The 12,164-nt window shown below is 46.3% G+C and overlaps 1 protein-coding gene across 1 annotated transcript in view; it reads left to right on the top strand.

Moving 5' to 3' along the window:
* The first annotated feature begins 1,038 nt into the window (after positions 1-1,038).
* CHN1 (chimerin 1) overlaps positions 1,039-12,164 on the top strand; it is a 322,397-nt gene continuing 311,271 nt past the window's right edge. Inside the window, exon 1 of the mRNA XM_029605826.1 lies at positions 1,039-1,580. Coding sequence (XP_029461686.1) covers positions 1,556-1,580 — 25 coding nt within the window. The 5' untranslated portion in view covers positions 1,039-1,555. The remainder of the gene's footprint in view (positions 1,581-12,164) is intronic.

The raw sequence follows: 12,164 nt of genomic DNA, 5'->3' as shown, positions 1-12,164 counted from the left end.
CGCCTCCTTATTGGCAGAAGCGGCGGCTGTCAGCGAGTTTGACAGCTGACGCTTAATTTTACCGGCATCAGTTGTTGAACCCGCTGACAGCCACAGGTTCGGAAAACGGATGCCGGCAAAATTAAGCGTTTGTCTTCCAATCCGCGAGCCGCGGGCAGATTTTTTTTATTTTTGGGGCCTCCGACTTAATATCGCTATGATATTAAGTCGGAGGGTGTACAGAAAAGCAGTTTTTTCTGCTTTTCTGTACACTTTCCTGGTGCCAGACGAAATTAACTCCTGCCTTTGGCAGGAGTTAATTTCTGAGAGTAAAACGTGTGTCTTGGCTGCACATTTTACTTTCTGGATCGCGTGGGACTAACTAATAGGCTCATCAACATGTATTTGCATGTTGCGGGCGCTATTAGTTTCGGGGGGGGGGGGGGAGGAGTTGACCGCGCTTGGAAAACGCGCAGCCAAACAGGGACTAACGGTGCACTCGGTCGAGCGCACCATACTGCATCAGCCCGATAGAGATAAGTTAGCACTCATCGCTGCTGTATTTAAGAAGTTTAATTTGGGAAATAATTGACTGCAATGCACAGGGTTTAGTAGAGTTTGTCTTCCCCTTGCTCAGGGAATCCTGGTTAAGAACATAATGGATGATAAAGTGCAGTGTAACATCAAGGACTGAGTTTGAGCTATGTGCCTCTGGAACTGCTATCCAGGACTACCAGCCCAGGGGTTACAGTTAACATGTTGGAGCCATGCAGGAAATTATGCCGGAGGTCTGCATATTTTGAGGGCAGACTCACAAATGCCACATGCTGGAAGTGGTGGCGGAGTAAGAGGTCCGCAGGATGGAACTGAAATAGCTGGAAAATACAAGGAAATTCCTGGAAGCATGAAGACATCTCATTTTAAAATGGACAAACTTTTTTTTTTTTTTTTTTTGCAGTGTTCAATGTAAAGCAAGCTTGGGCTGCCCTCGGAGACCCTTGCAGCAGGAACCTTTCTGAGGAGAGAGTCCCTGGGGTGGGCCGTTTGGAAGGGAGAAGGGAAGAAGCTGCATGGATTTCCTGTCGCCAAGGCAACGCGGGAATCTGCCACCAGCTGCGCCCCCTCCCCCCGAGTCTGGAGGGCAGCGGGAGGGGGAGAATCGGCAGCAGGAGGAGGAGAAGAAGCCCCGAGCCCCGGTCATGTGTCGCACATAGCAAGATGGTGTCGGAGCATCCGATAGACGTGCAGTCGGTCAGTCAGTGAGTGAGAGGAGAACACCGAGCGCTGCCATCCCCGCAGCGGGTTTTTCCTTTTCTTTCGTCGCGTTGAATCGGTCCTTTCCCTTTCGTGCAGCGGGATATTTCATTTCACAGAACCCCCCCTCCAAAATACCAACGTCTGTGCTGCTCGGACTCTCGCGGTTCTTCTAGCGCGAGGTTGCTGGGGATTGTGCGAGACCGTTTCTCATTTATTTCGTTTCTGCCCGGGTTGCTTGCTGCCTGTTTTACCGAGAGCCGCCGAGCCCATGCCTGGGCACTTGCTGCTGTCCGTCGACTCTTGAGCTGGCAGCGTTGGGATGGCGCTGCCCCTCGCCTTCTTCGGTAAGTAGAAAGAGCAGCAGCAGCATCCGCATCCCCGCTGGGTGCTCCGGTCCTGCCGGCACAGCAGGGTCAGGCCTCCTCGGTAGAGAGGAGGGGAGAGGGGCGTTAGTTTGCAGCAAGCTGCGAATCCAGCTCTAGCTGCAAGAAGATCGTTTTTGGAAGAGCTCTTCCATTGTTTCCTCTCCTAGCAAAGCCCCTGGGCGTGGGCTCCTCCGCTTCATTTCAGTTCTCTCCCCCCTGATAAGCTACTCTGGGTAATCGAGATTTGCACAAGTGGCAATTTCTCCCGTACCGAAACCTTAACAAAAAGATATCTTTGCGGTTTTTTTTCTCTCCTGTTCTTCTGCAGGAAGAGTTTTATGTTTTACTTACTTTTATACCGGTGGGGACCACTTTAGAAGTTTCCTCACCGAAGGAACTGAACTGGCAGTCCAGCCCTGCAGTCCTCATAACGCAATACTGACAATAGAGTCAACTAAGCCTACCCAACGTGCGCAGGCTGCAGACTGTAGGAGGTGCAAGTTCCAGTTTCTGGCAGAAAACTGAATGGTGTAAGCTGGGAGTGACAGCGTGCACCGCCTCTCTTAACTGCTACAACATGTGTGCCCCAGGAGCAGTGGCAGAGCAATGATCACTTGACCCAAGGCTCGTTTTCATTGTCGATCTCTCAACACACACATACTATTTTACTAGAGATAGACTGATCTTGTAGTTGATATAGGCTTGAATAATGACTGGATTGATTAAAATATTGCAAAATTCTGGATACCAGTATTGTTTGTAACACTGTCGGAATGGGGTCTGCTCCTGGTGATGAAATTGGGGGTTTTCTCCTATCTTTCAAACGTTCCCCTGGCCTCTCTGAAGAATCCCTTCCCCTTGCTCTCACAAATTTAAAATAAACCCTCTCTCCTCCTAACTTGTCTCCCCCTTGATCTCCTTCCTCCCCAGTGATCTCATCTCTCTATTCCCAACCACTGCACTCTCCCCTGCTGTTACCTCTCCCTCTGTGCTCCTCCCCTCCAGTGTTCTCTCCCTACCCCATTTCTTTCACATGTCTCCCCACCCAGTGATCTCATCCCCACTCCTCTTGCTCTTACCTCTCTCTCTCTCTCTCTGTAACAGCCAGGAATGGAAAGAAGCACTGATGAACATGAGGCTCCTTCTCTTGTGCTCCCACCACTACCCCATAGCAGATTCTGCCCAGGCTGCTTTTTCTGCTGACAACCCCATGCAGGAATAAGGAAGTTTGACAAAATAACATTGTTTTTCAGGCATCACAGTGGTGAGCTGTTCCCCCATCTCTGAAGGACAGCTGTCTGTTCAGAAGCTCACACTAATGCAGGAGGGAGCTGTCTCACCCTTCACCATCCTCCCCCCCCCCCCTCACCCACATACCATTCACTGGCTGGGACATGGGGGAGGGGAGGGGGTGACGGGCCAGACAGCTCCCCCACCTCTGAAGAACAGCTGACAAAACTGGTGACAGTCTCTGTGTTAAACTTTTTTTTTCACTAAACTAGCATAAAATAAAATGAAGTACTTTGTGTGTTAAACGTTTAATTTCCCCCATTGTAACTTAACTAAATGAAATAAAATACTTCATTTAATATTACTTTTATATTTTATGCTACTTTAGTGAAAAAAAAAGTGCATTAACTATATAACTAACTGACGGGCCGATACAGTAAAAAACACGGGAGAGCGGGTGAGCACCCGCTCTCCCGGCACGCACACAGGACACTCTCCTGTGCGTGCGATACAGTAAGTTAATTTATTTAAATTAGGCCTGGTGGTAAAAAGAGGCGCTAGGGACACTAGTGCGTCCCTAGCGCCTCTTTTTGGACAGGAGAGGCGGCTGTCAGCGGGTTTGACAGCCGACGCTCAATTTTGCCGGCGTCAGTTCTCGAGCCCGCTGACAGCCACGGGCTCGGAAACCGGACGCTGGCAAAATTGAACGTCCGGTTTTCGGCCTGACAGCCGCTGGTCGAATTCAAAATTTATTTTTTTTTTACTCTTCGGGACCTCGGACTTAATATCGCTATGATATTAAGTCGGAGGGCGCACAGAAAAGCAGTGCGCTCCGTCGGAGCGCACTGTACTGTATCGGCCTGCATGTAACTAGTAACTATATGCTATAGAAAAACTAAAACAAAACCTTATATACTTACAGTGGGACAATTTGAGCACAGTCTGCGCACTCTGCTCTCTACGTAGTGTGTACTCGTACTGCGTAATATACTGCTGAGCTGAGTACTGATGCTGTATCTGTATCTTTATCTTGATCTTCTCTGGCTGTCTGTTAGTGCGCATGAAGAAGCAAAATGGCCCCTGGGGACACCACCGAGCTTGCTTGGGGTAGTGCGTACTAACTAAAGTTTCCTAGCATGTAGCAGGTGGACTCAGGGCCAGTGGTATAGTGTACTCCTGATAGCAGTTGGAGACTGATCAGATTTCAATCTGTTGTCAGTCTTAGTACATATACCCATGCAGGATGTGCTGCTCTTCAGTATTTTCCATCTCCATAGCAGTTCGGGACTCTATGCACGCTCGCACAGCGTTAGAGTAATTTATCCAAAGAAACCCAAAACAAGAAGAAATCTTACCTCTACAGACGAGCCCCGCTCTCCTGCGGTGACACCCTTTGGGTCCCTCCCCCAGTTGAGCATTCCTGAGGTGATTTCCGCGATCCCTCGGAGGTAGGCCTCGGCCCGGCCTCACGCTTCTCACTCGCCGCCTGCCCCGGACTTCGGATTGGACCTTACGGTTCTCGCTCGCCACCTGCCTTGGACCATCGGACCGGACCTCTCATCTCTTGTTCGCTGCCAGCCAGGACTCGGATCCTCCTTCATCGGAGCTTCAACACAGGGGCCCACCCAAGTCCAGCCGGCCCCCGGAACCCAAGGGTTCAACCTGTGGGGAACGGGGCTGGTAGTGGTGAAGCCTCAGCTACCGGTCCCTGTCGTCTTTCAGCCTCGCCTCCTGACGTTGGGAACCTGGAGTTGGTCTTCCTCCCAGGTGGCGTCAATCCCAACTCAGGCCAAGGGTCCACAATTCCATTTGAGGTCACAACATAGCCCACTGATCTAACAATTAGGCTACTTAGTCCCCTCAGCCCATAACCTTTATTTATTTATTAAAATACAATAATTCTGACAGAATAAAGGTCTAACAGAGATACACAAACAGTGCAACTGAGGCATTTTGCTTTAAGAGTTAATTCCTGATTATTCTTGGAAACCTCACATTTCTTGGAGAGTAGTGGAAAGACTCACCCCACATTAGGTCAAGAGTGGATTATGTGGTTACACATATCACAAGTGGGCAACTTGTATGTTGACATTTTATTTTAGTGGATTAGTATAGCACCAACTCAGAGCTCAGGCAGGAATGATTTTTCTTTATTCAGTAGATTTCCATTTTTCATCTTTTCTGCTGGGGATAGTTAAAGTAGACCGATAAAACCATATGGCTGGATTATCATTAAAACTTCAATGGATAGTATTGGTGCGTCTGCTGATTGGCTATTTTTCCCTTGCCACGCATCATTTGCTAATTTTGCTGGCTAAGGGAAATGTATACCTCACAGTTTGTTGTTCATCAGCTCTTAAAGAGCTCTCAAAATGTTGAAATTATCTTCAGTGCCTGGCTGAAACTATTATGCCAGCATCAGAAAGCTCTGCACTCCTCCTGCTGGGATTTCATCCTCTTTGTCCTCTGCTCTTGCATAGCAAACATTAAATACTGATTTCTTCTAAAGGCATTTAAATACATGTCTAGGTTGCTGCTATAGTACAAAAGACAGACAGAAGTAAGACAGACAGGAGAATTAAAAAAGGAGCCAAGACATATGAACAGTCAGAATTCAGCTCAGTGTGCAGGGTTTTTTTTAAATTCATGATGAGCATAAACCTTTTTCCTTTATATAATACAAGAATATTCTTCTCTTATGTGACATTTCTTTCAATTGTTATATTTTTAGCTCAGATTTGGTTCTGCTTTTCACTCTTCTAGTAATTTCTTTTTATTGTGCGTGAAGCCACTTGGCACTTGTAGGAAAGAATTGCAGATACTTGTAAGAATACCTTTTATAGATAAAAGGCATTTTCTGATGTTATGTTATCCAACAATTTACTTTTAATATATTTGCATAGATCTAACCACAATATATTTGTGGTTTATTGGCACAGCTGTTCTTGGAATTACAAAGTTCACACACTGAAAATCCAACTTTTTGACAGCTTTTTTGCCCTGCTGAAAAATGATGCATGTCACCAAGGGTTCTTTGCTAAAGGCATCAGACTTCACAGACCTTGAATATACAAGCTCAGGAGCTGAAAAAAGTTGCAAAACAAAGAAAAACAAAAAAAAAGGTAGGGTTTAGGGCAGTGATGGCTAACCTATGACACGTGTGTCAGAGGTGACACGCCGAGACGTTTTTGCTGACATGCGCAGCATTTTGTGGACTAACGGGAAATTAACCCAAAAACACAGCCCGACCCTTTAAAATTAGTTTTTTAGTATTCCCCCGGGCGCAGGGAGCCTTATTCGGCACAGTGACAGGCAGATGGGCAGGGCGTGGTGAGGCTCATGTCACAACGGCCCGAAGAAAAAGATCGCATTTAAACGCGCTGATGCTCCTCCTTTTCCTTCCTGCATGTGCGGACCCGGAAGTAAACGTTGCCGGAGCCATGTGGGCAGGAAGGAAGAGGAGTATCAGCTCGTGCAGAAGAGGAGCAGCGCTTACGGGCCATCGCGAATCCCAAGTCACAGTGGCCCGAGAAGAGGAAGAGGCCTGGTAGCAGGGCCGCCGCAGCCCGAGAAGATCAGGGCCGCTGCAGAGCCCATCCTGCGGCGATCCGCAAAGAGGAGGCCCAGAGGTGAGAGAGAGGCTTGAGGGTCTGTAGAGGGTGTGTGTGTGTGTGTGTGTGTATGAGATGAGTTGAGAGATTGTGTGTGAGAGTGAGGACCTGAATGTTTGCAGAGACAGCATGTGAGAGCCTCTGTGTGTGTGAGAGAGACAGCATGTGACAGTGAGAGCCTGTGCTTGAGCAAGACAGCATATGGGCGTGAGAGAGAGCCTGTGTGTGTGTGAGAGTCAGACAGCATGTGCCAGTGAGAGACTGTGTGTATGAATGATTGTATGAGAGAGAGCATGTGACAATGAGAGCCTGTGTGTGTGTGTGAGAGAGAGAAATGCATGTGAGAATGAGAACCTGACTGTGTGTTTGAGAGAAGATGGAGAGAAAAGAAACAGAAAAAAAGATAATATAAAAGGAATTGCCAAAAAAAAATAAGAAAGGGAAGGTGGAAAAAAAAAAGCCTGTGACCAACCAATTAGAAAACTAAGATCAGACAGCAAAGGTAAAAAAAATAATAAATTACTTTTTAGTGATTGGCACATGTAATCTTTGGGAATGTGCAAGAATAGCACTTTCTCTATACGGATCTCACAATATACTAGAACAGCATGGAGAAAGTGGAAGCCCACGGGGCCTGTACAGAGGAGGCAGCAGAATGGGCTTCAGTGTTAGTAGCAGCAATCGGCACCTCCCCAATAGCCATGTGGTAGCAGTGACAGTGGCAGCAGAGGAATGAGAGAGGTTCCGAGGTTGCTGGCAAAAGAGAGGGGAGTCTGCCTTTAGTGTGTGCATGTGTATGAATGGGACTCTGTCTGGGGGTGTATGTGTGTGAATGCATGGGTGCTTGCCTGGGGGTCAGTGTGTGTGTGTATGAGAATGACTGGGAACTTGCCTGGGTGTGTGTGTTTGTGTGTATATGAGGGAGTCAGTGAGTGTGAGCATGAGTGTGTATGAGAAAATCCAAGGGAGTAAGAGTTTGTGTGTGTGTGTGTGGGGGGGGGGGGGGTGTGTGTGTGGAGGGGGAGAGAGTGTCTTAGAGCCTGAGAGTGTGTCCGTGTCAGTGAGAGCGAGAGGTTATGGTGGATATAAGAGCATGAATGTGTATGTATGTGTGAGAGAGAATAGACATGTGAGTATGTGTGTGAGAGAGAGAGGATAACCTCCTAATCCTCGACAATATCAGGGTGACTGGAAATCAAGAGCTCCCACAGAAGGGGACAGCAGGGGCTTTTTAAAATCCTTATTAGTTTTAATTGAAGATTTAGCCAATGAAATTCAGCAACAAAAAAGTCACTAAGCAGGTAAGGTAAAGAATTATTTGTTTTTGCCTTATTAATAAATACAGTACATACATTCAAATTATAACTTTTTGTTATTAATTAGAGCTACAAATATCACAAAATTATGGATTTTTCTAGAAGTGACACACCACCCGAGTTATGCTCGTTTTTTTTCTTTATTAATTTTGACACACTGAGCTCAAAAGGTTGGCCATCACTGGTTTAGGGGGTGGGGGGGAAGAGGGAGGGAGTTTAGATGGGGGAGGGGGGGGAGGGAATTTCCCTCCCAGTCCGTTCCTTAATTGGAGCAGACTGGGAGGGAACTGGGGACAGCCCGAATGCGTTGCTGCACAGAGGTTGCATAATTTCTCCCCCCTTGTGCCCGCCGCCTGCACATACGTGCGCAGATTATAAAATCTGGTGCGCATGTGGTGCATGGCCCTCGGATTTTATAACATGTGTGTGCCAGCGGGCACATGTTATAAAATCGGCATACACTTTATAAATTCTACCCCAAAGTTCCTGGATGGAATAAAAGACAACTTTATGGAGCAATTGGTTCAGGAATAGATGAGAGAGGGAGCAATTTTAAATCCAGTTCTCAGTGGCGCACAAGATTTGGTTAGATCAGTAACGGTGGTGGGGCCGCTTGGCAATAGTGATCATAATATCAAATTAGAATTAATAACTGGAAGGGGGGCTGTAGCGCTAAACTTTCAAAAGGTAAACTTTGATAGAATGAGAAAAATAGTTAGAAAAAACTGAAAGGTGCAGCTACAAAGGTAAAAAGTGTGCAACAGGTGTGGACATTGTTAAAAAATACCATCCTAGAAGCACAGACCAGATGTATTCCATGCATTAAGAAAGGTGGAAGGAAGGCAAAACAATTACTGGCATGGTTAAAAGGTGAGGTATAAGAGGCTATTTGAGCCAAAAGATCTTCATTCAAAAATTGGAAGAAGGATCCTTCAGAAGAAAATAGGATAAAGCATAAGCATTGGTAAGTTAAATGTAAGACATTTATAAGACAGGCTAAAAGAACATTTGAAAAGAAGTTAGCCATAGAGGCAAAAACTCACAATAAAACTTTTAAAAATATATCCAAAGCAGAAAGCCTGCAAGGGAGTCAGTTGGACCATTGGATGATCAAGGAGTTAAGAGAAGATAAGGCCATTGCGGAAAGATTAAACGATTTCTTTGCTTCGGTGTTTACTGACGAGGATGTTGGAGAGATACCCATTCCGGAGAAGGTTTTCATGGGTGATGATTCTGATCAACTGAACCAAATCAGGGTGAACCTGGAAGATATGGTAGGCCTGATTGACAAACTGAAGACCAGACAATATACACCTCGGGGTTCTGAAAGAACTAAAACAAATGAAATTTCAGAGCTATTAGTAAAAATTTGTAACCTATCATTAAAATCATCTGATGTACCTGAAGATCGGAAGATGGCCAGTGTAACCCCTATATTTAAAAAGGGATCCAGGGGTGATCAGGGAAACTATAGACCAGTGAGCCTGACTTCAGTGCCAGGAAAAATTGTGTAAACTGTTATAAAGAATAAAATCACAAAACATTTAGATAGAAATGATTTGAAGGGACACAGCCAACATGGATTTACCGGAGGGAAGTCTTGCCTCACAAATCTCCTTTTTTTTTTTTTTTTTTTTTTTTTGAAGGGGTGAATAAACATGTGGACAAAGGTGAACCAGTTGATGTGATATATTTGGATTTCCAGAAGGCATTTGACAAAGTCCCGCATGAGAGGCTTCTAAGAAAACTAAAAAGTCATGGGATAGGAGGCGATATCCTTTTGAGGATTGCAAGTTAGTTAAAAGACAGGAAACAGAGTAGGATTAAATAGTCAGTTCTCTCAGTGGAAAAAGTTAAACAGTGGAGTGCCTCAGGGATCTGTATTTGGACCAGTGCCTTTTAATATATTTATAAATGATCTGGAAAGGGTAACAACGAGTGAGGTGATCAAATTTGCGGACAACACAGAGTAGTTAAATCTCAAGTGGATTGTGATGAATTGCAGGAGGACCTTGTGAGACTGGAAGGTTGGGCTTCCAAATGGCAGATGAAGTTTAACGTGAACAAGTGCAAAGTGATGCATATAAGGAAAAATAACCCTCACTGTAGTTACACAATGTTAGGTTCTATCTTAGGAGTTACCACCCAGGAAAGAGAACTAGGCATCATAGTGGATAATACATTGAAATCGTCAACCTAGTGTGCTGTGGCAATCAAAAAAGCAAACAGAATGTTAGAAATTATTAAGAAGGAAATGGAGAGGATGTCATAATGCCTCTATCACTCCATGGTGAGACCGGACCTTGAATACTGTGTATAGTTCTGATCACTGCATCTCAAAAAAGATATAGTTGCGATCGAGAAGGTACAGAGAAGGGCAACCAAAATGATAAAGGGGATGGAACTGTTCCCCTATGAGGAAAGACTAAAGAGGTTAGGGCTATTTAGCTTGGAGAAGAGATGGCTGAGGGGGGATATGATAGAGATCTTTAAAATCATGAGAGGTCTAGAGAGGATAAATGTGAAGATAATAGAAGGACTAGGGGCACTCCATGAAGTTAGCATGTAGCACATTTAAAACTAATTGGAGAAAATTATTTTTTACTCAACACATAATTAAACTCTGGAATTTGCTGCCAGGGGATGTGGTGACTGTAGTTAGTGTAAAAAAGGTTTGGATAAGTTTTTGGAGGAGAAGTCCATTACCTGGTATTAATCAAGCTGACTTAGAAAATAGCCACTGCTATTACTAGCATCAGCAGCGTGGGATATACTTAGTATTTGGGTACTTGCCAGGTACTTGTACCCTGGATTAGCCACTGTTGGAAACAGGATGCTGGACTTGATGGACTCTTGGTCTGACCCAGTATGGCAATTTGTTATGTTCTTCTGTTCCTTCTCGTTCAATTAAGATTCTGCTCATTTTGGAATTTTTGCAGGATGGATTGAATAAAGGGTTGGCCCTTAATTCATTAAAGGTATAGGTGGCGGCTTTTGCCTGTTTCTGAGGTCAGGTGAATGGTGGACCCTTGTAGGCTCATCCAGACATGCTCCATTTCTTAAAAGGAGTGAAGCATCTTCGTCCTACCTTGCATTTACCGGAGCCTTTGTGGAGTCTTAATCTAGTTTTGGATTTTTTAGTGGGCCTTTCCTTGTGGTTACTGACCTTGAAAACAACGTTTCTTGTGGCTGTTTGTTCTGCGTATAGAGTATATGAACTGCAGGCCATGTCTTGTTGGGAGCAGTTTTTACAGGTGACTCCAAGAGTGATACAGCTGCATACTGTTCCTTCTTTTTTTTCCAAAAGTGATCTCAGATTTTCACTTAAATCAGTCAATTTCCCTGCTGTCTCTGGACAGGGAAGGAGATGCAGAGGAATACTACCTGTTAAAGCCCTTGGATGTCAAGAGGCATATCTTGAGATATATAGAGGTTTCTGAACCTCTCAGGAAGAAGGTTCAGAAACCTGTTTGTTCTCCACAGTGGGAGTAAAAAGGGTGAGCCAGCATCACGGGCTATGATAGCACGCTAGATTAAGGAGGTAGTCACAACTGCGTATGTGGATGCTGAGCAGCTGTTGCCTAGTCAGGTTAGAACTCATTCTACTGGGGCTCAGGCAGTGCCATGGGAAGAGGTTAGGTTGCTGTCTCCTGTCGACATTTGCGGAGCTGCGACTTGATCCTCCTTACCTTTTCCAGGCATTACCACCTGGATGTGCAGGCCTGGGATGACACAACCTTTGCATGTGCGGTATTGATCAGATCGCGGGCAGCTTCCCGCCCTGTTCGGAAGTAGCTTTGGTACATCCCGTTGGATTTGGATCCACCTGTCCATATGCTAAGAAAGGAGAAATTCCTATTTCCCTCCCTTGGCTACCAGATGGTTGTGCTATTGTCCTCCTGCATGGCTTCATGTTCCAAGTGTTATTGATAAGTGTTACTCCAGTTCCTAGACTAGTGTTATTACACTGTGGGGCGGATTTTAAAAGCCCTGCTCGCGTAAATCCGCCCGGATTTATGTGAGCAGGGCCCTGCGCGCCAGCGCGCCTATTTTGCATAGGCTGCTGGCGCGCGTAAAGCCCCGGGACGAGTGTAAGTCCCGGGGCTTTCGAAAAGGGGAGGGAGGGGGCGTGTCCGGGGGTGTTCCCGAAACGACTCAGCGTTTCGGGGGCGGGCCCGGGGGCGTGGCGCCGGCCCGGGGGCATGGTCGAGGCCTCCGGACCAGCCCCCGGGACCGGAGGACAGAGCGGGGCTGCCGGCCGACAAAGGTAAGGGGGGGGGGTTAGATAGGGCCGGGGGGGTGGGTTAGGTAGGGGAAGAGAGGGGAAGGTGGGGGGAGGGCAAAGGAAAGTTCCCTCCGAGGCCGCTCTGAAATCGGAGCGGCCTCGGAGGGAACGGAGGCAGGCT

Source organism: Rhinatrema bivittatum, chromosome 6 (assembly GCF_901001135.1).
Source record: "Rhinatrema bivittatum chromosome 6, aRhiBiv1.1, whole genome shotgun sequence".
In the NCBI taxonomy this organism is placed as follows: domain Eukaryota; kingdom Metazoa; phylum Chordata; class Amphibia; order Gymnophiona; family Rhinatrematidae; genus Rhinatrema; species Rhinatrema bivittatum.
Note: the sequence above shows the minus strand (reverse complement) of the source record. Positions and strands in the feature narration are given on the sequence as shown.